This window comes from Vulpes lagopus, chromosome 14, assembly GCF_018345385.1.
Source record: "Vulpes lagopus strain Blue_001 chromosome 14, ASM1834538v1, whole genome shotgun sequence".
NCBI classification, from domain to species: domain Eukaryota; kingdom Metazoa; phylum Chordata; class Mammalia; order Carnivora; family Canidae; genus Vulpes; species Vulpes lagopus.
This window is the reverse complement of record NC_054837.1, coordinates 22,930,815-22,949,574: the sequence shown is the minus strand read 5'-3', so window position 1 is coordinate 22,949,574 and position 18,760 is coordinate 22,930,815. Positions and strand designations below refer to the sequence as shown.

The 18,760-nt window shown below is 42.0% G+C and overlaps 1 protein-coding gene across 2 annotated transcripts in view; it reads right to left on the bottom strand.

Moving 5' to 3' along the window:
• The window catches only part of FBXO21 (F-box protein 21), a 46,296-nt gene extending 28,098 nt beyond the window's left edge, over nucleotides 1–18,198 (bottom strand). For both annotated transcript variants that reach the window (XM_041728699.1, XM_041728700.1), the window contains exons 1-7: nucleotides 17,921–18,198; nucleotides 17,007–17,142; nucleotides 14,564–14,658; nucleotides 8,043–8,164; nucleotides 5,208–5,354; nucleotides 4,788–4,924; nucleotides 3,723–3,859 (exon numbers count right to left, since the gene is read on the bottom strand). In XM_041728699.1, the coding sequence (XP_041584633.1) occupies nucleotides 3,723–3,859; nucleotides 4,788–4,924; nucleotides 5,208–5,354; nucleotides 8,043–8,164; nucleotides 14,564–14,658; nucleotides 17,007–17,142; nucleotides 17,921–18,159 (1,013 nt within the window). In that variant the 5' untranslated portion in view covers nucleotides 18,160–18,198. The remainder of the gene's footprint in view (nucleotides 1–3,722; nucleotides 3,860–4,787; nucleotides 4,925–5,207; nucleotides 5,355–8,042; nucleotides 8,165–14,563; nucleotides 14,659–17,006; nucleotides 17,143–17,920) is intronic.
• Nucleotides 18,199–18,760: the final 562 nt, after the last annotated feature.

Here is an 18,760-nt window from a genome sequence, read left to right as displayed (position 1 = left end):
AATGAGACAAGGATGTCCACTCTCACCCGTTATTTAACATAGTACTAGAAGTCCTAGCTACAGCAATCAGACAACAAAAAGAAATAAAAAGCATCCAAACTGGCAAAGACAGGATGCCTGGGTGGCTCAGCGGTTGAGCGTCTGCCTTTGGCTCAAGGTGTGATCTCAGAGTCCCAGGATTGAGTCCCACATCAAGCTTCCTGCATGGAGCCTGCTTCTCCCTTGCCTATGTCTCTGCCTCTCTCTGTGTGTCTCATGAATAAATAAATAAATAATCCTAAACAAAACAAAACAAAAAACTGGCAAAGTCAAACTTTTACTGTTTGCAGATGACATGATACACTATGTAGAAAACCCAAAGGATTCCACCAAAAAAAACTGCGACAGCTAATACATACATTCACTGAAGTCACAGAATAGAAAATCTACCTACAGAATTCTGTTGTGTTTCTATACACCAATAATGAAGCAGCAGAAAGAGAAAATAAGGAATCGATCCCATTTATAATTATACCAAAACCAGTGAGATACTTAGGAATAAACCTAACCAAAGAAGTGAAAAACCTGTACTCTGAAAACTATGAAACACTGAAGAAAGAAACCGAAGAGAACAACAAAAAATGGAAGACATTGACATTCCATGCTCATGGATTGGAAGAACAAATATTGTTAAAATGCCTATACCACCCAAAGCAATCTACATATTTAATGCAATCCCTACCAAAATACCAACAGCATTTTTCTCAGAGCTGCAACAATATTAAAATTTGTATGGAGCCACAAAAGATCTCGAATAGCCAAAGCAACCTTGAAAAAGAAAAGCAAAGCTGGAGACATCACAATTCTGGACTTCAAGTATATTACAAAGCTGTAGTGATCAAAACAGTATGGCACTGGCACAAATATAGACACACAGAACAATGGAACAGAAGAGAAAACCCAGAAATAAACCCACAATTATAAGATCAATTAAACTTTGACAAAGCAGGAAAGAATATTCAGTGGGGAAAAAAATCTCTTCAACAAATGGTGCTGGGAAAACTGGACAGCAACATGCAACAGTATCAAACTAGACCACTTTCTTACACCATATACAAAAATAAATTCAAGGGCAGCCGCGGTGGCGCAGCAATTTAGCGCCGCCAGCAGCCCAGGGCGTGATCCTGGAGACCCTGGATCGAGTCCCATGTCGGGCTCTCTGCATGGAGCCTGCTTCTCCCTCTTCCTGTGTCTCTGCCTCTCTCTCTCTGTGTCTCTATGAATAAATAAATAAAATCTTTAAAATAAATAAATAAATAAATAAATTCAAAATGGATTAAAAACCTAAAGGTGAGACATGAAGCCATTAAAATCCTAGAGAATACAGGCAGTAACCTCTTTGACATCAGCCACAGCAACTTATTTTTAGATATGTATCCTGAGGCAAGGGAGACAAAAGCAAAAATACACTATTAGGATTTCATCAAAATAAGCTTCTGCACAGCAAAGGAAAATAACCAAAACCAAAAGGCAACCTACAGGGGCAGCCCGGCTGGCTCAGCGGTTTAGCGCTGCCTTCTGCCAGGGGCCTGATATTGGAGACCTGGGATCCAAGTCCCACGTCCAGCTCCCTGCATAGAGCCTGCTTCTCCCTCTGCCTATGTCTCTGCCTCTCTCTCTCTCATGAATAAAATAAAATAAAATAAAATAAAATAAAATAGGCAACCTACAGAATGGAAGATATCTGCAAATGACAGATCTGATACAGGGTTAAGATCCAAAACTTATAAAAAATTTATTTTGGTGCCTCACTAGCTCAGTCAGTGAAGTATGTGACTCTTAATCTTGGGGTTATGAGTCTGAGCCAAGTACTGGGTACAGAGAGGTTACTTAAAAAAAAATAAGGGTGCCTGGGTGGCTCAGTCAGTTAAGCATCTGCCTTCAGCTCAGGTCATAATCCTGGGGTCCTGGGATCAAGCCCCATGTCAGGCTCCCGGCTCAGTGGGGAGTTTGCTTCTCCCTCTCACCACTCATTTTCTCTCTCTCAATCACTCTCTCAAATAAATACATAATTAAAAAATAAAATCTTAAAATGAACGTATAAAACTCAACACCCAAAAAACAAATGATTCAGTTAAAACATGGGCAGAAGACAAGAAATGACATTTTCCCAAAGCAGACATCCAGATGGCCAACAGACACGTGACAAAATGCTCACTATCACTCACCATTGCAAAAGAAACCTACAAGGAAACACAAATAAAACCTACAAGGAGCTATCATCTCACACCCATCACAATGGCTAAACTCAGTAACAAAGGAAACAACAGGTGTTGGTAAGGATGTGGAGAAAGGGGAACCCTCTTGTACTGTTGGTGGGGATGCAAACTGGTGTAGCCACTATGGGAAACAGTATGGAGGTTCCTCAAAAAATTAAAAATAGAACTAATCTATATAGGGCAGCCCAGGTGGCTCAGTGGTTTGGCGCCGCCTGCAGCCCAGGGTATGATCCTGGAGACCCAGGATCCAGTCCCACATCAGGCTCCCTGCGTGGAGCTTGTTTCTCCCTCTGTCTGTGTCTGTACCCCTCTCTCTATGTGTCTCATGAATAAATAAATAAAATCCAAAAAAAAAAAAAAAAAAAAAGCCCTAACCGTAACCCTAACCCAGCAATTGTATTAGTACAAAATTAGGACAAAAATACCAATTCAGGGATCCCTGGGTGGCGCAGCGGTTTGGCGCCTGCCTTTGGCCCAGGGCGCGATCCTGGAGACCCGGGATCGAGTCCCACGTCAGGCTCCCAGTGCATGGAGCCTGCTTCTCCCTCTACCTATGTCTCTGCCTCTCTCTCTCTCTCTCTGTATGACTCTCATAAATAAATAATAATAAAAAAAAAAAAAAAAAAAAATACCAATTCATTCAAAGGGATACATGCATCCTGATGTTTACAGCAGCATTTTCTACCATAGCCAAACTATGGAAACAGCCCAAGTGTCCATCAACAGATAAAAAGAGAAAGAAGTGGTATACTTATATACAATGGAATATTACTCAGCCATAAAAAGAATGAAATCTTGCCATCTGCAACAATATGGATGGATCTAGAGCATATAATGCTAAGCGACATAAATCAGAGAAAGATAACTACCACATGACTTCACTCATGTGGCATTTAACAAAACAAAAGAGCAAAATGGGGAAAAAAGGAGAGGCAAACCAAGAAAGAGACTCTTAATTACAGAGCTGATGGTTACCCGAGGGGAGGTGGGTGGGGGATGGTTGAAATAGCTGATGAAGATTAAGGGGTGCCCTTGTGATGAGCACTAGGTGTACTACTATAGTGCTAAGTCACCTGAAACTAGTATTACACTGTATGTTAACTAACTGGAATTTAAATAAAAACTTAAAAAAAAAAAAAAAGCAATTTCCGTAAAACAGAACAAGACAAAAACCTCTTTGATCTGATCTGCTTTGAAATAAGGGGCTTTAAGATCTAACCTAAAACCCTGAACTGCTAGTCCTCTTTATATATACTTACTTTGAGATAACTGTAAATTCACATGCAGTTTTAAGAAACAATACAGAAAGATCCCGAGTGCCCTTCTCCCAGAACCAGAATGCTGACACAGATGGCCAAGGAACAAGACAGTTGCCCCACCACCAGCGCTCTGGTGAACCTCTTCCTCTCAGCACCGTAGGAGTGAATCGTGAGGACCAGTCACAACGTGGCATAGGTGGCTCACCCTTCTGCACCTTGGCACCATCTTAACAAGAAGTGACTGGGGAAGTTGACAGGTTCCAGTGGGACCCCCAGCTGCCGGGCAATTGTCAGGTAGAGCAGGGACATGCTGATTGGGATTCCTGTTCTGCGAATCAAAACCTAAAGGAGAAAAAAAAATCCTTTAGCTTCACGAATAGGAACTATTATTTTCTCATTCCTTCAATGTAAGTTCTTACAGGGCACCCACTGTGCATGAGGAATGATGCTAGGTTTTTGTGGTTTAAGTGGATGAGCATCTGATTTATTTGATCAGGGGTCTGCAGACTGCAGTCGGTGGGACATATCTAGTCCACTACCTGCTTTTGTACAGCCTGTGTGAGAAGAGTTTTTACATTTTTTAGCGTTTAAAAAAATAGTAAAAAAAAAAAATAGTCGAAAGAATAATATTTCGTGACACATAAAAATCACGTGAAATTCAAATTTCCACGTCCATATAGGTTTCATTGGAACACTGCCACATTTGTTTGTTTTTGTAACCTGAGCAGTGAGGATACACAGCAAATGGCCTGCAGAGCCAAAACGTGTGGCCCTTTACAGAAAGTTTGCAGACCTGCGATTTAGGCTGCTCTTCCAAAAAGAATTAAAGACCATTTCAAGGAAAGTGTGTAAAATATGACAGCAAAAAATTAAGGTAGCAAACAGGTCAACAGAATAAATTTGAAAACGGTGCCAAGGAGGAGGTACAAAAAAAACTAAGTATCAATGATATGGCTAGCCAAGTGTCCTCCAACCCTTCTACAGAGACAGGCCAGTGCAGAAAAAAGACCTGATTAGTTTCACAGTTAGTGTTCATAAGATACAAACTGACCAAACCAAAAACCAAGTCAGAGAAACACCTACTTTTATACAGGAAACTATCTCAAGGGTTTTCACAATTCCATAGCAGTATCTTTATAGTAGAGACAGAAATGAGTATCTCTGGGCACTGAGAGATGAAAAGACAATGTATTTGCTCTCAAAAACTATACAATTTTTCAGAAATGAGCTTTAAAAATACATATTATTGTTTTAATATACCCACATTTACCTGGTGCATGTATAAGTTTAGGGCATTATAATAATCCATCCGGTTCCCCTTAAACTTCAGTTGGTCATAAAGGACATAGTTCATGGCATCCAGCACCTGGCTCTGGAGCTCTATTTCCATTATCATGGAAGATTCACCTGAAACACAGAGATCTACTCTGAGGACACAAGCACTCCCAAAGTTGTGACCAATGTATCCCAACAACCCTTAACACACAGACATTGGCAGTGCCCCAACAAGACCCAGCAGAAACAAGTAATTAATTTAAAGTCTTTCACATTTCCAGGTGAACATGTGGTTGTGTCATTAACTGCTTTTCTGGTGACATACTAGAAACACCCTACAGAATTTCTCAAATTAGCCAATAGCTCTACTAGGTTTTCTTTTGCAAGTACAGCTGGATCCAAAGCAATTCCACACCTGCCTTGAAGGCCAAGCTGGGGTGTCGACTGTTTATGCCTCGAAGGGTTTTGCAAACAAGCTCCACGATGCTGTCAATCTGGGCCTGGATATCTTTGAGGCTGATGTCAGAAAGAGGATTGCAGTACTGGTCAATGTATACAGCACCTGGAAATGAATAGGAATTATTGAAAAAGTTCCTATTTTTATTCTTTTCTTATCAGTTTGTCACTTGGCCCAGGCATCTGGGGCTAAAGTTCTTTGTACCATCCTACCAGATAAACTTCATTCGTGGATGGCAGATATTGCTGCTATTACACAGAGAAGAGCAACACTCTAACAACAAACAAGTTTACACACTTTTTTTATTTAAATAAACCAAACCCTATCTCAAAGGTCATGGACTCAAAAAAAACAGCATGTTCCCTATTCTATTACAAAGAGAAATAAATGCCATAAAGGACATCTTTCCAATAACTCTGAAGACATAATGGCTAAGACAGTTCCTTTACTTAAAAAAAAAAAAAAAAAAAAAAAAGACTGAACGCCCTCAATGAGAGATTTCTACAAATTATACCCATCAAGGGTTAATAAGTAAGTGAATTCTGGAGATAATTGCACTTTTGAATTAGAGAAACAGTGACACTCAGGGAACCAGCAGCAAAGATGTGTACAAGGTACATTGGAGACAGGGTCTCCTGCTCAGCTCTTTACTGTCTTAGGCCATTTTCTAACCAAATGCCAAAGGGCTAACTTGGTCATTTGGTTAGAAGACATTTTCACTTGGGAAGCTGTAGTTATGACTTTTTTTTTTTTTTTTTTGAGTCATTTTAAATTCAAGAGGTCAGGATCTTGACTACCTACTCACACTGCAAGGAGTTGGAAGCAGGCATCAAGGGATTTGGACTCAGTTTTACCCCTAGCTAGGGAATGGCTCCTACGCTTTCCTGGGATGGAGTTTCCTCATTTGTTGGCTGAAGGACTTCCCCAAAGTGCATTCCATCCTAATGCTCTGATTCCTAGACTTTGTTAATGCTATTAGATTATTCTTGTCAGTCACCAAGAATCAAAACCCCAGAGCTGACTTCCACTTGCTCACCTACTTAAAAACTTCCAATGGCTACCCAGTGCCCACAGCACTGATTTGCAGGAGTTATTGAAAACCATATTATTACTTAATATTTGGAATGTGAAAAAGAAATGACTGTCTTCATAAATAAACTACAGAAAACAAAGCCTGTCAAATTATTGAACAGAAGATAGGCTGACTCTCCACTCCAGTACCCATAGAATATCCCAGGGTGGTGAGGCTGTTTGATTTTGATCAACTGAAACAGATTTTTCACTTCTTTTTGGATAAGGACACTTTTACACACTCAAGAAGAGTCTACACCAGACACTGTGGAGGACACAGTGATCCTAATAATGTACGGACAAGGGACACAAGAAATGTTAATGACCAGCTGGAGAACAAAATGCACAAACCTGAAATGGACACTATACAGTGGTTTACTAGTCAATGCTATTGCATGTATGCCTTCTGAGGTGAGTTAAAACCTGCAAGTGTTGTAGTAGTCAGCAAAAACCCAATGGAAGTTAAATTTGAACCAAACTTTCATGACCAAGTAAGATTTAAGAGGGAATTCTAAGAAAACGGGGATACCACTATTGAAGATATGAAGCCAGGAGGGAAGATAATGACCTGGCTGGAGCAAAGAGGGTGTTTTAGAGAGTACTGGGGAAAGGTCTGGGGTTCAGGGAAAGTCCAGATTATGCAAAGCACTGAACAGCAGGTTAATTAAAACAAAACAAAACAAAAAAAACCAAAAAAACAAAAAAACCCAGGACATTAGTTGGCCACACAGAGTGGTGAAAAGGCCAAGTTTCAGGCTGAACTGGTGCTAGGTGTCAGCAGCCCTGAGGCTCGAGATTGAAGTGCCACTTTGAAAGTGGCTGCCGGGGGATCCCTGGGTGGCGCAGCGGTTTGGCGCCTGCCTTTGGCCCAGGGCGCGATCTTGGAGACCCGGGATCGAATCCCACATCGGGCTCCCGGTGCATGGAGCCTGCTTCTCCCTCTGCCTATGTCTCTGCCTCTCTCTCTCTCTGTATCATAAAATAAAAAAATACCTATTTAAAAAAAAAAAAAAAAGAAAGAAAGTGGCTGCCGGAAGTAGGGGTGACAACCTGCCTGACCACAGAAACAGAATGGGGACATAACCATGCAAACACTGGAAAGGAAGAAAACTGATGAACTGGTAAGTCAGAGGGGCCAGGGAATGAAAATGAAGGAATGGTCATAGCCGTACTTCACAACCACAATTTATGGCAGTGCTTATGTAATATGCTAGGAATTTAAATTCGTTTAAAAAAATGAAGTCACATTTGTTTTTGTCTGACTTAGCAGGAACAAAGTTATTCCCCTCCTCATTTCTGTCCACTCGACTTCTTTCTCACTTCTCATTATGAACAAGCCAACTCACTAACATACAAGAACACCTCGGCCTCATTAAACTCCGACCAGGAGAGGTAAAGGGATTTGCTGAAGGTCACACGGAGACAAAACTGGACAAATTTATTTGACTTGGAAATGACGCTTCAAAGCTTGGAAAAAGAGAATTCAACCTCATTAGCTAACTTACTAACCTCGTGCTTTGAACCGATGGTGCATCTTTCCAAAACACTATCTCTTCAGCTGACAGCCAAACATTCTGGCAAAATCTTAGCTCTAAAGTTTAACAGTTTTGCCTGCCTAAATGATCAGAAACCCACTTTTCCACTGTTCCACCTTCAGGGATGATCTCCCTGCTCTGAGGAACAACTTAGCTGCCTGTCGAAAGATCACTTGTAGAGTCTCACCTTCAAGATACGATTCATAGTCATCAGGCTGCTGAAGAAATGCCTTAAGGTTATTTAAAATTTTCTGTTGGCGTAGGTAGTAAAGAATTTTTTTAGCATAGTATTTCCAGGTCAAAGCTTTTCTGGAAAACAAACAAACACGTCAATGAGCATTAAGATACTAAAGCCTTTGACTACCTTATTTTTTACTTTGAGCTACTCCTAGGATGCAAAGAGCCTACTTAACAAGAAAAATGTAAGTCGTTCGTGTCCACATAGTACTTTTTATCCCAGAAGCAGACAGCACAATTCAAGACTTTGCATTTAGAAGTAACAGTAAGTCATTCGTGCTGAAATCCAAGAAACACTGACCTGTTTGGCTTCAGATTTACTAAAAGGAAATCCAAGAGAAAACTGAAGAGCTGGGGTAGCTGGCTGAGGCTCAGAAACCAGAGGTGAAGTGTCTGGAATCCTTTGCTGGCCCCTGGGCACCTGCTTTAGGAAACTCAGGCCTTGGCCTCCTGCTTTTCTCCTTCTACGCTCACTGCCATGGTGATCTCATCCCGTCTCATGATTTCAAATATTCTCTCCACTGACAGCCCTCAATTTATTTTCCAGTACTCATTGCTCCTCTAAACTCCAAACCTGTATATCCAACTGCTACTCCACACTCCGACTTGGCTATCTGGTGAATTCCTTAGGAGGGCTTCCCCTCCCACAGTCATCCCCCTCAGGGAAAGGCAACTCTGCCACTGCCATCAGGCCGAAAGCCTTGGCGTTCTTGCCTCCTTGCTGGCTTGCTCTCAGAGGCCACACTCACTCCGTCCACCAGTGCTACTCGTTCTATCTTCAGAGTCCACTGGACATGTGAACACTTCTCACTAACTCATTTAAGCCGCCACCATCTTTTGTCTGTATTATAACAGCATACTAAATGAGCTTCCGGCTTCCAATGCTGCCCTTCTATAGTCTCTCTTCCACACGGTAGCCAGGGTGCTTCAGTTAACGTGGTTGAGTCACAGCACAAAAATCCTCTGCCCCAAATTTTCCAGGGGTTTTCCACCTTGCTCAAAGTAAAAGCTGAAGTCCTAAGGATGACCTAATAGGTTCTTTAAACTCTGGGCCCCTCAGCCCTCTGACCACAATTCCTGCTACTCCCTGCCCCCACTAGGCTCTGGCCACCCTGGCTTCTCTGCTGTTCCTTCATCACACCTGATGGTGCTCACCTTGGGCCTCAGCACTCTCTGCTCCTTGACTGGAACATTCCATCCCTAGAGATGTGCAATCTGTGCCCTCGTCTCCTTTCAGATTTTCATTCAATCGTCACTTTTAGTAAGGCCTTCTCCCCTCACCCCAAATACTCTTCCCTGATCAGTTATTTGTTTATGGGAATTCCCATCTTCTTATGTAATAAACCATCTTTACTTGGTTAGTGACTATCTCCCCCACTAGAATGGAAGCCCTATGAAGACAAGGCTCTCTGTGTTGTTCACTGGTGTATCCTCAGTGCCCAGGATAGCACCTGGCACATAGTAGATGCTCAAATAAATGCTTGCTGAGTGAATGAAATGCTTCACCAGATATTCCAAATGTACACATGGATCATGGGAAACAGGAGGGAGACTGTGATTAGTTTTTCTGTGACTTCGGGGAAATAAAGGACTGTCATTCTCAGTAAATGAAAATCAGCAGGGCTAGGTTCTATCAGCCTTTCAATCTTTAAGTTGTAAAGTATGTCAGTCTAGAAAATTTTATGAAACAAATCAGCAACCTAATGAATTAAGCTTGATGCAGGATTATAAGGCAAACATCCTTGTATCCACCACTCAGGCCAAGAAATGACTTCGCAGATGCCCCAGGAGCCCTCTGGGGCCCTCTCTTCCCATCTACAGCCATCACAATCCATACCTCCATGCTCATCTCTGCCTCACCAAATGTACATCCCTGAGCACTCTACACTAGCCCGTTTTGAGGTCATTCATGTCTCTTTATCCACAGGATCCCCCTCCATCTTTTCTTTCCCTTGCACTTTGTTGAAGAAACCTGGTTGTGTGACCTGCAGTTTCCCACAGTCTGGAATTTGTTGACTGCATCCACAAGGTATGGGTTCACATGCTCTTCTGTCTTCTGAATTTCCTGTAAATTGGATGTAGACGCTTGGTCAGATTTAGATTCCATTTATTTGGCAAGACTACTTCACAGGTGGTAGTGAAGTCCTTCCATCAGGAGGCAATCATGCCTTAGTTGTCCCTTTTGGTGATGTTAGCAGCCACTTCTCCTCAAAGCCCAGGTCCATTAATTCATTAGAGGTCGCAAAGTGGTGATCCTCTAATTCCACATCCTTTCTTCAGTTATTAGCTAGAGCATTTCTATAATGAATAATTTCCCCTCATCTACTATTGGATTTCCCCAATGGCACAATATCCAGGAACAGCAGGATAAATGCTCCTATCTTTCCTTTTATTGTTTTTCAAAATAATAATAATTTGGATTCTTATTATCCTCCAGAAGTGAACAATTAGTTGTCCCTGAGTATTATTATGAACTACCAGAGCTAAACACAGTTGGGGTGTTACAACCCATCTCAGTTTATTAACCACACTTTTGTTCAAATCACATCTCTGGCCAATGGAAGAAAGCTTCTCCACATTGGTCCCTGAACACTTAGAACATGAAGTATTGCTTACAACATGAAGTATTGGTACTTCTCTTGAGATCTAGTTCCAGACTTCCAAGATGCTCCACCCTCATATTTTTACAATTCCTATATCAGACCTAGAATCAGCCCTTTCCCCAAAACATGGCTTCTTTTGATGGGAAATGGTATATCAAGACTACCATCTGGGTACTAGGGATCATCATTTTCTACTAGGTTGGTTATTGTTTCTAGACCTTTTAAATGGACAAAAATAGTAAGTCTAGTGTATCTATGTACACACACACACACCTACATATTTTTAAATGTATTTCAGGAATTCATACTGACACTTCTAAATCAAATTCACAACTGTATAGTTTTTACCATCTTCTATTTTATATCTCCAATCTTTTCTTCTTCCAGGAATACCTCCCTTCTCCAGGATACCAGAGATGAATTAGAGTATCACCTAGGTACTTGTTTGCTTTATTCCACATCTCTCTCTTTCTCTCATAAACACACACAAAGCCCAGCCACAGAATAACAAGACCAGTATTTTCATCAGCTTGATGAGTACTGAGAACCACTAAATATTTTGGTTATATTCTCCCTTATTCTCTACTCATTTAAGCAACCGTACTAGATCTATACTGAAAAGGCTTATGGCCTTTTCAATACTTTCTACCCTATTAACTGTCACTTGGACTTAATTCTACAATACATATTTAATGCTCACCGCTAGTCCTTGTGTCATTGTCTCTGGTTGTTTGAAGCTCATTTTCTAGCACATTTCTCATGAAGGGCTCAAAAGTCCCCAAGTCCTTGCAAGTTGGTAAGTTTGTCTGCAGCCTTTACACTTGGAAGTCAGTTTGGCTGGATATAAAAATCCTTGGCTGACATTTCTGATCCTTGAGCATCTTAAATATGTTACTCTTTTTTCCTCTGACACAGAGCAACTGCTGAAAAGTCTGATGGTATTCTGATTTTCTTAACCTTATAAATGACTTCATCTTTTTTGTTTGGATGCCCAAAAGACTTTTCTGTCTTTAAAATCCAGTAGGTTTACTGAAACATGTCTCAGTGAGGGTCACCTTGGGTAATTTTCTCAAGTAGACCATATGTCATTTTCAACATGAACTTTATTGTACTTTGAATACAATATTGAACTTTATTAACTGTTTATTTATTGTTTCAAATCTTTATTGCAAATGTACTCTCTTTAAAGATCACACAGAACACCATAAATACAAGATGTTTTCACATATCCAGAGATTGGTGCTTTAGCATTTACAGAAAATTATCCTTCCTTCCTATGATTTCCATATTTGCCCAATAAGCATTTGCTAGGAATGAATATGAACAGGGTCCTTCAAGAACACTGGCATCCCAAAATATTTTCAAATGTGAGAGTATTCCCTGTCATTTAAAAATAACATTGTTTTAGGCTCAAAATACATGTCAGGCCCAGAAGTGACATATCTATGACCTTCACTTCTAAAAAGACTGTAATAGTGTACTTTTTAACTGGCTGCGCATATTTAGTCATGTTTGCCAATTTGCTACATTAAAAAAAAATCAGTATTTTGTTGTTATTTAACATTTCTTTGCAGAATGAATTTAAAGATATATACAGGATTCTAAGCCCCTTCACTTTGCTCTTCTGTGAATGTCCTCCTCTGTATCTTTTTCAATTTCTTCTTAGAAATTTAAAAAAATTAAAAAAAAAAAAAAAGAAATTTAAAAAATTCTGTTGACATTCTTTACAGTTTCTTTGGTCATAAGGAAGTTTATTTTTCGTCGCAAAACCCTCTGTCTGTATTCTTGCATTGCTTTTCTATTATTAGTTAAGTAGGTCTCCCTAGATTGGACACAGTCTGCTATTTTATTGAGGGATTTTCATTGTGATAATTTTAAAATCTGGGTTATTTAATCTTTTGGAACTTAATTTTTGTATATGATTCAAGTTTTACTTTCTTCCAGATGAATATTCAGTTATTTCCAATAACAATCATTAAATATGCCATCTTTTCCTTCTGAATTTAAATACAGTATCTTGTTTCTGAATTATTCTTTGCCACTGATGTAGCTCTCAACTTTCATTTAAACATTACATTGTTTCAAATATTGTTAGCTTCATCTATGTCCTATTATCTAATGATTCAAGTTTTACAGTGTGATTACTTAAAAATTGTTTTTTTCTAGTTCTAGTGAATTAATTCTTCTTGACATATTTTATGACAGTATCATCCAATTAAAAGACACAAAAAACCCTCCTGTCCCAAAATTTTTTTGGATTCTAATTGGAATGGTACTAGGGTTATGTGTTAATTTTAGAAGAACTGACATTTTTGTGATGGTAAGTCTCCCCACTCAAGGACGCACTATCTTTTATGTTTTTCAATAACATTCAATAGTCTGACCTCGGACATTCATTCCTAGGAACCTATTACTTAGAAATGAAACTACAAAAAAACATCATCCTCTACAATAACACAAGATGGAGAAGAAAGTGGTTGCTCATCAACAAATTATAGTTAACTATAATATATACTGTAAGACAGTATATAGCCATTAACAAAATGAACTTGACTTTTTATCATTAATTCAATTTCCAAAGGTAATGGTGAACGGAAAAAAAAACAAAAGACACAGAAAAGCACCTATTTTATGATCACAATTCTGTGAAATAAATGATCTCCCTCCATGACCACATGTATGGATATATATCAGCATGGAAGAACACAGGCTAAACTGTCACCATTAATTACAGGGGTAAAGCAGGGAAAGCCAATGCAAACGGAGGGAGTATGGAGGAAGGGAGAAACAGCATAAAGAAGAGGAAACAAAGTCTGCACTCAACATCAAATCAAAACTAAAACAACCAATAAACTTAGTACACATGACACTATGTTTATGTATTTGAAAGTATACACACATATACGTAAAAAAGACAGGTCAGCTTTTATTTTTAAGGCTGCACAATACTGACCATTAGATCATACTTCAATTCATTTATAGATAAACCAAAATAGAAACGGAAAAATGACCTCCGCATCTGAACTCATCCAAGGCCTAGAATAGTGGCACATCTTACCTTTCCCCTACAGTTGTTCCACTGATAGATATTTCTCTCTCTTAAACCCCTTTAAAAACAAGAAAAATCCTACACCTTGTTTTTGAGATATTCCACAATGAGCTCTCTTAAGAAAGTTGCTAAGCTAGCATTCTTATCTTCCATCATTAATAGTTTCCAAAACTTTTAGAGCAGAAAATCTTCATAGGTATGCTAAACTGGAAGCCAAGCCATCTTTTAGTTTTAGGTAAACCGAAAACTAGCCTTCACACAGGAAATATGAGCATAAAAAATTTTAAGCAACAAACAAGAGATAATGGATTCTTCTTGATCAGGAGAGATAAAAGAAAGGTTCAACAAGATACCTATAACCTTCATGGCCAAAGTTAAGATTATTTCTTAACAAAATTGAGAAATTGTTTAAAAGAAAAAAAAACCAAATCATTTAGTAAATTAAGACATGCCTAAGAAATTAAAAAAGAAAAGAATTCAATCCATAACAGACAAATTCGGTGATGACAGGTAGAAAGTGGTTTATATTACTAAATGATATAATAGATACAAGTGCCAAGCATAGTATCTGACCAGTAGTAGGAATAAATACTAATTCTCTTTTCTTTCCAAAAGGATTTCTGCAAGGTTTAAGTGTCAATTGTCTCAGTGTATTTACATTATTTACACAGAATTTTTCAAAACTATAACTATGGCAAGACATGAAATATTTGGAAAACATATCCCAGGGTTCGGCCACATAGAAATTACGGCAGTTAATTCTGGGCATTATTATAAGAATGAACAAAAAAACCAATCCCTGCTAAAACTATGACTTACCTTCCTTCCATATTTAGGATACACACCAATTCATCCTCAAAAAATATCTCTGGTCCCTCAAGATTCTCAATGTCACTAAAACCGTTACAAGGGACCTATGAAGAAGACATATAGAAACAGGCCTCAATAACACTCTCACACACAAATCTGAGTTGCAAACAGAGATGCTCATGTGCGTGAAAGTGGTAACAGCTGTCCCACACTATCCTGCACCACCCACTATGGGTGGAAAGTAACATGTAGAATAACAATAATTTGTTCCGATCTTACTGTCAGTTGTAAATTAGTGATATTTTCACAGTCTGGAATTCCTGAAAGTGAATACTCCAGCGTTCTAATGTAAAGGAAAATAGCTCTGAAACAGGATTAGAAATACAAAATATCATAATTTACAACAACGATTTCAAGCAATTTATGTTGTACTCAAGTAGGAGTAGAGGGCCAGAAAGAAAAGTCTAGTACTTTGGGTAACTCACTTAACCCACTGGGCCTATTTTCTCCTCTATAAATGGAGGCGGTGGTACCAATGAGCTTTAAAATTCTATTACTTCTCCCACTTTGTTTTGAAAGTATGCAGGAAATTTCATGTCAACCTGTGTGCATGCAGAGAACACAGGAATATAAGGATCCTGAGCCAAAGTAATCATCCACCCACAGATCAATCTTAAGTATATTCCTGCTATGTTCAAAGTCCTTGACATATTTCTAATTAGGCAGTAGTACAGGGAAAGAGGGAGCTAAGGAAAAAAACAACAATTCATCATTATTAGACAAACACACAGGCTGTTAAAAATGCACACAAAACCAGCTGGACTAGAAGTAGAGGTTGCAAACTAGTAGCCCATGAACAAGGGCATCAAATACATCTAGCATCCAAATACATGTGTGTACAAACACATCTGTACAGGTTTAAAATTTGATATGAATGCTTTTGGCCAGGGCATGGCTTACCTAGAATAGAACATAAATTCTGTCCATCCTAATATCAACCAACATTTATAGAAATTACACTGGGGGCTCCTGGGGGGCCCAGTCAGTTAAGTGTCCAACTCTTGATTTCGGCACAGGTCTTGAGATCAAGTTCTGCTTCTGGCTCTGCGCTCAGTGCCCAGCTGGCTTGCCATCCCCTCCCGACACCCTCTACTTGCTCTGACTCTAGCTCCTGCTCTCTAATAAAGAAATAAAATCAAAAAAAGAAATGAATTACACTGGAGGATATCTAGCTTTATTCTCTACAGGGGAATAAGTTCAAATTTGTCCAAAGTTCAGATTTTCCTTTTCAAAACTTGAAAAGCCTTGAAAATGTTTCTCATGTGTGAATCCATGAAATAACATTAATTAAAATTAGAAAACACGAAATTAATCTGGGTGCCCTGCTAGCTCAGTCAGGACAACATGCAATTCTTGATCTCAGGGTTGTTAAGTTCAAGCCCCATACTGAGCGCAGAGATTACTTAAAAAATAAAATCCTAAAAAACAGAAAGAAAGAAAAGAGGAAGTAATCTTCAGTAAACCAGGATAGTAAAATAAATCAGGGGCGCCTGGCTGGCTCACTCAGTAGAGCATGTGACTCTTGATCTCAGGGTCCTGAGTCCAAGCCCCACACTGGGCATACAGTTTACTCAAAACAAAACAAACCTCAAACCCAATAAATAAATAAATCAGACTGGCTCTACTTCTAGACCCTCAATCAGAAATAAATTTAAAATATTAGTGTGAACTACTTCCCAGAATTACAAAAAGTTAAGACTCATGACCTAATACAGAAACTCCTGAGATACTCTGTGGGAAAACAAAAGCAACAACAAAAACCCAGGCGTTTCAGCAATATTTTTAAGAACCACAAAAACTTTTCAGGGTTAAAGAACACTAGATAATTTAACAGAGAGAGTAAGAATTCTTATTTACAACAGATAGTTTCCAGTTCTGTTATCTTAAGAAATAATGCTATTCACTACTGATTTAGAACCTGCAAAGCCAGAGAGAAGAAAAAAAAAAAAAAAAAAACTGAGTTTCGTCAATCCTTCTGGGAAAACAACTGGGTGAAATCTGTAGTGTTCCATCCCTGGTGATCCCTTAGCTCAAGCGGAGGCTGTAAAAAAGATGTTTAACCTCCTCAGAAGAGACATAATGCTGATCCGGATCCCCTCTACATTGTGCTGTGGGTCCCTCCCTCCCTCTCCACCCCCATTCTCTCTCTCTGGCTTTAGAAAAAGTAAAGCTGGCAGGGACAAATGGCTTCGTGTTGCTGGAGAGGAGGACACAATGACTCTTGCGGCCATCTAAGTGAGTCAGGGATTGGGGGAGAACTGAAAAAGGGCTATCAGAAGGAGCTGGATGAGCTAATGCCTACGGGCCCGGACACACACACACACACACACACCCGGCTACCAGGCAAAAGAGGGGGGCGGGCGGGGCGGGGGCTACATCAACAGATCCTTACGTGCTCTGAAAAGAACCTCTTTGAGAATGAGGCTACAATCTTCCGGGCTTCTAACCCAGCTTTTTGCCGAACTTTATACTCCTCCAGCCAATTGACGTAGTCGGTGGGGCTGTAGTGTTTCATAAGGGAAGGCCACCTACAAGGAGAGAAACACCCTCTCAGCTTCACGGAGACACTGAAGGCGGCCTTGAGAAACAGGGGCAGCAGGGGCCCCGGCGGGGGACCCAGCACGCAGCTCGCCGCATGACCTTGGGGGAAGCAGGCGGAGGAATGCGGGGTCTCCACTGCCCATCTAGGAAATGGGGGCAGCTGCAGCAACAATAACAGTGACGACCGATCGCGCCTCCCAAGAGCCGGGCCCTGTGTCAACGCTCCTTACGCATCATCCATGTAATGACCGCAGTGAAACACGGGTCTGGCGATCCCCGCGTAAAGTCGATGGACCAGGCTCAAAAGAAAGGGAAGTGGCCACCCCCCCCCCAAGGTCATCCGGCAAGTGTGCGGGAGCCAGATTTACCCGGGGTCCCACCCCGAGGTCCGTGCTGCGGGCCCGCGGCCGGGGATGCTGCGTCCGCCTCCCCGGCTGCGGGCGCGGGATCCGTGTCGGCGCGCTAGCCCGGGGCCCGGCACAAAGGAGCGCGCAGGGCGGCCCGGCGGCGGTCCCCGCGGCGTCGCGGTGCACGGCGGGCCCGGGCCGCGCAATCCGGGCGGCGGCGGCGGGGGGCGGCGGGCGGCGGCGGGGAGCCCCGGGGCCCGGGGCCGGCGGCCTGGAGGCCTTTGTCTGCCGGCCCGCCGAGGGGGTCCGGGGGGCCTCCGCCGAGGGGGTCCGCGCGGGCGGCGAGGCGGGGGCGCGGCGGGCGGGGGCCGGGCCCGGGGGGCGGGGGCGCGGGCGCGGGCGCGGGCGGCGGGCTCACCTCACCCGGAACTGCTCCTTCCACACCTTCCCGCTACTCTGGCACAGCTCGCGCAGCCGCCGGCAGGTGCTGGACACGCGGCCGATGTCGGCGGCCGTCAGCGAGCCGCTGCACAGGATGTACTCTAGCACCTCGCCGGGCAGGTTGACCAGACAGCTGAGGCCCGCCGCCTCGGGCGCGGCCTCCTCCGCCAGCGCCGGCACCACCTCCATCGCGCTGTCGACCGCTGCCGCCGCCATCTTGTCCGCGTACCTGGGCCCGCCGCGCGCGCGCGCCAGGGCGCCCCGCCTCGCCCCGCCCACCCGCCTCGAGGGGCGGGGCCCGAGGTCGCCCCGCCCACCCGCCCCTGGCCACACCCCCTCGGCCCGGGCCGCGGCTGGCGGCTGGCGGAGGGAAACACGTTCTTTTTTTTTTTTTTTTAATTGGAGTTCAATTTGCCAACATATAGCATAACACCCGGTGCTCATCCCGCCAAGTGCCCCCCTCAGTGCCCGTCACCGTCACCCCCACCCCCGCCCTCCTCCCCTTCCACCACCCCTAGTTCGTTTCCCAGAGTTGGGAGTCTCCTGTTCTGTCTCCCTCTCTGATATTTCCCACTCATTTTTTCTCCTTTCCCCTTTATTCCATTTCACTATTTTTTATATTCCCCAAATGAATGAGAACATATAATGTTTGTCCTTCTCCGACTGACTTACTTCACTCAGCATAGTGCCCTCCAGTTCCATCCACGTCGAAGCAAATGTGGGTATTTGTCCTTTCTCATGGCTGAGGAATATTCCATCGTGTACATAGACCACAGCTTCTCTATCCATCATCTCTCGATGGACGCCGAGGCTCCTC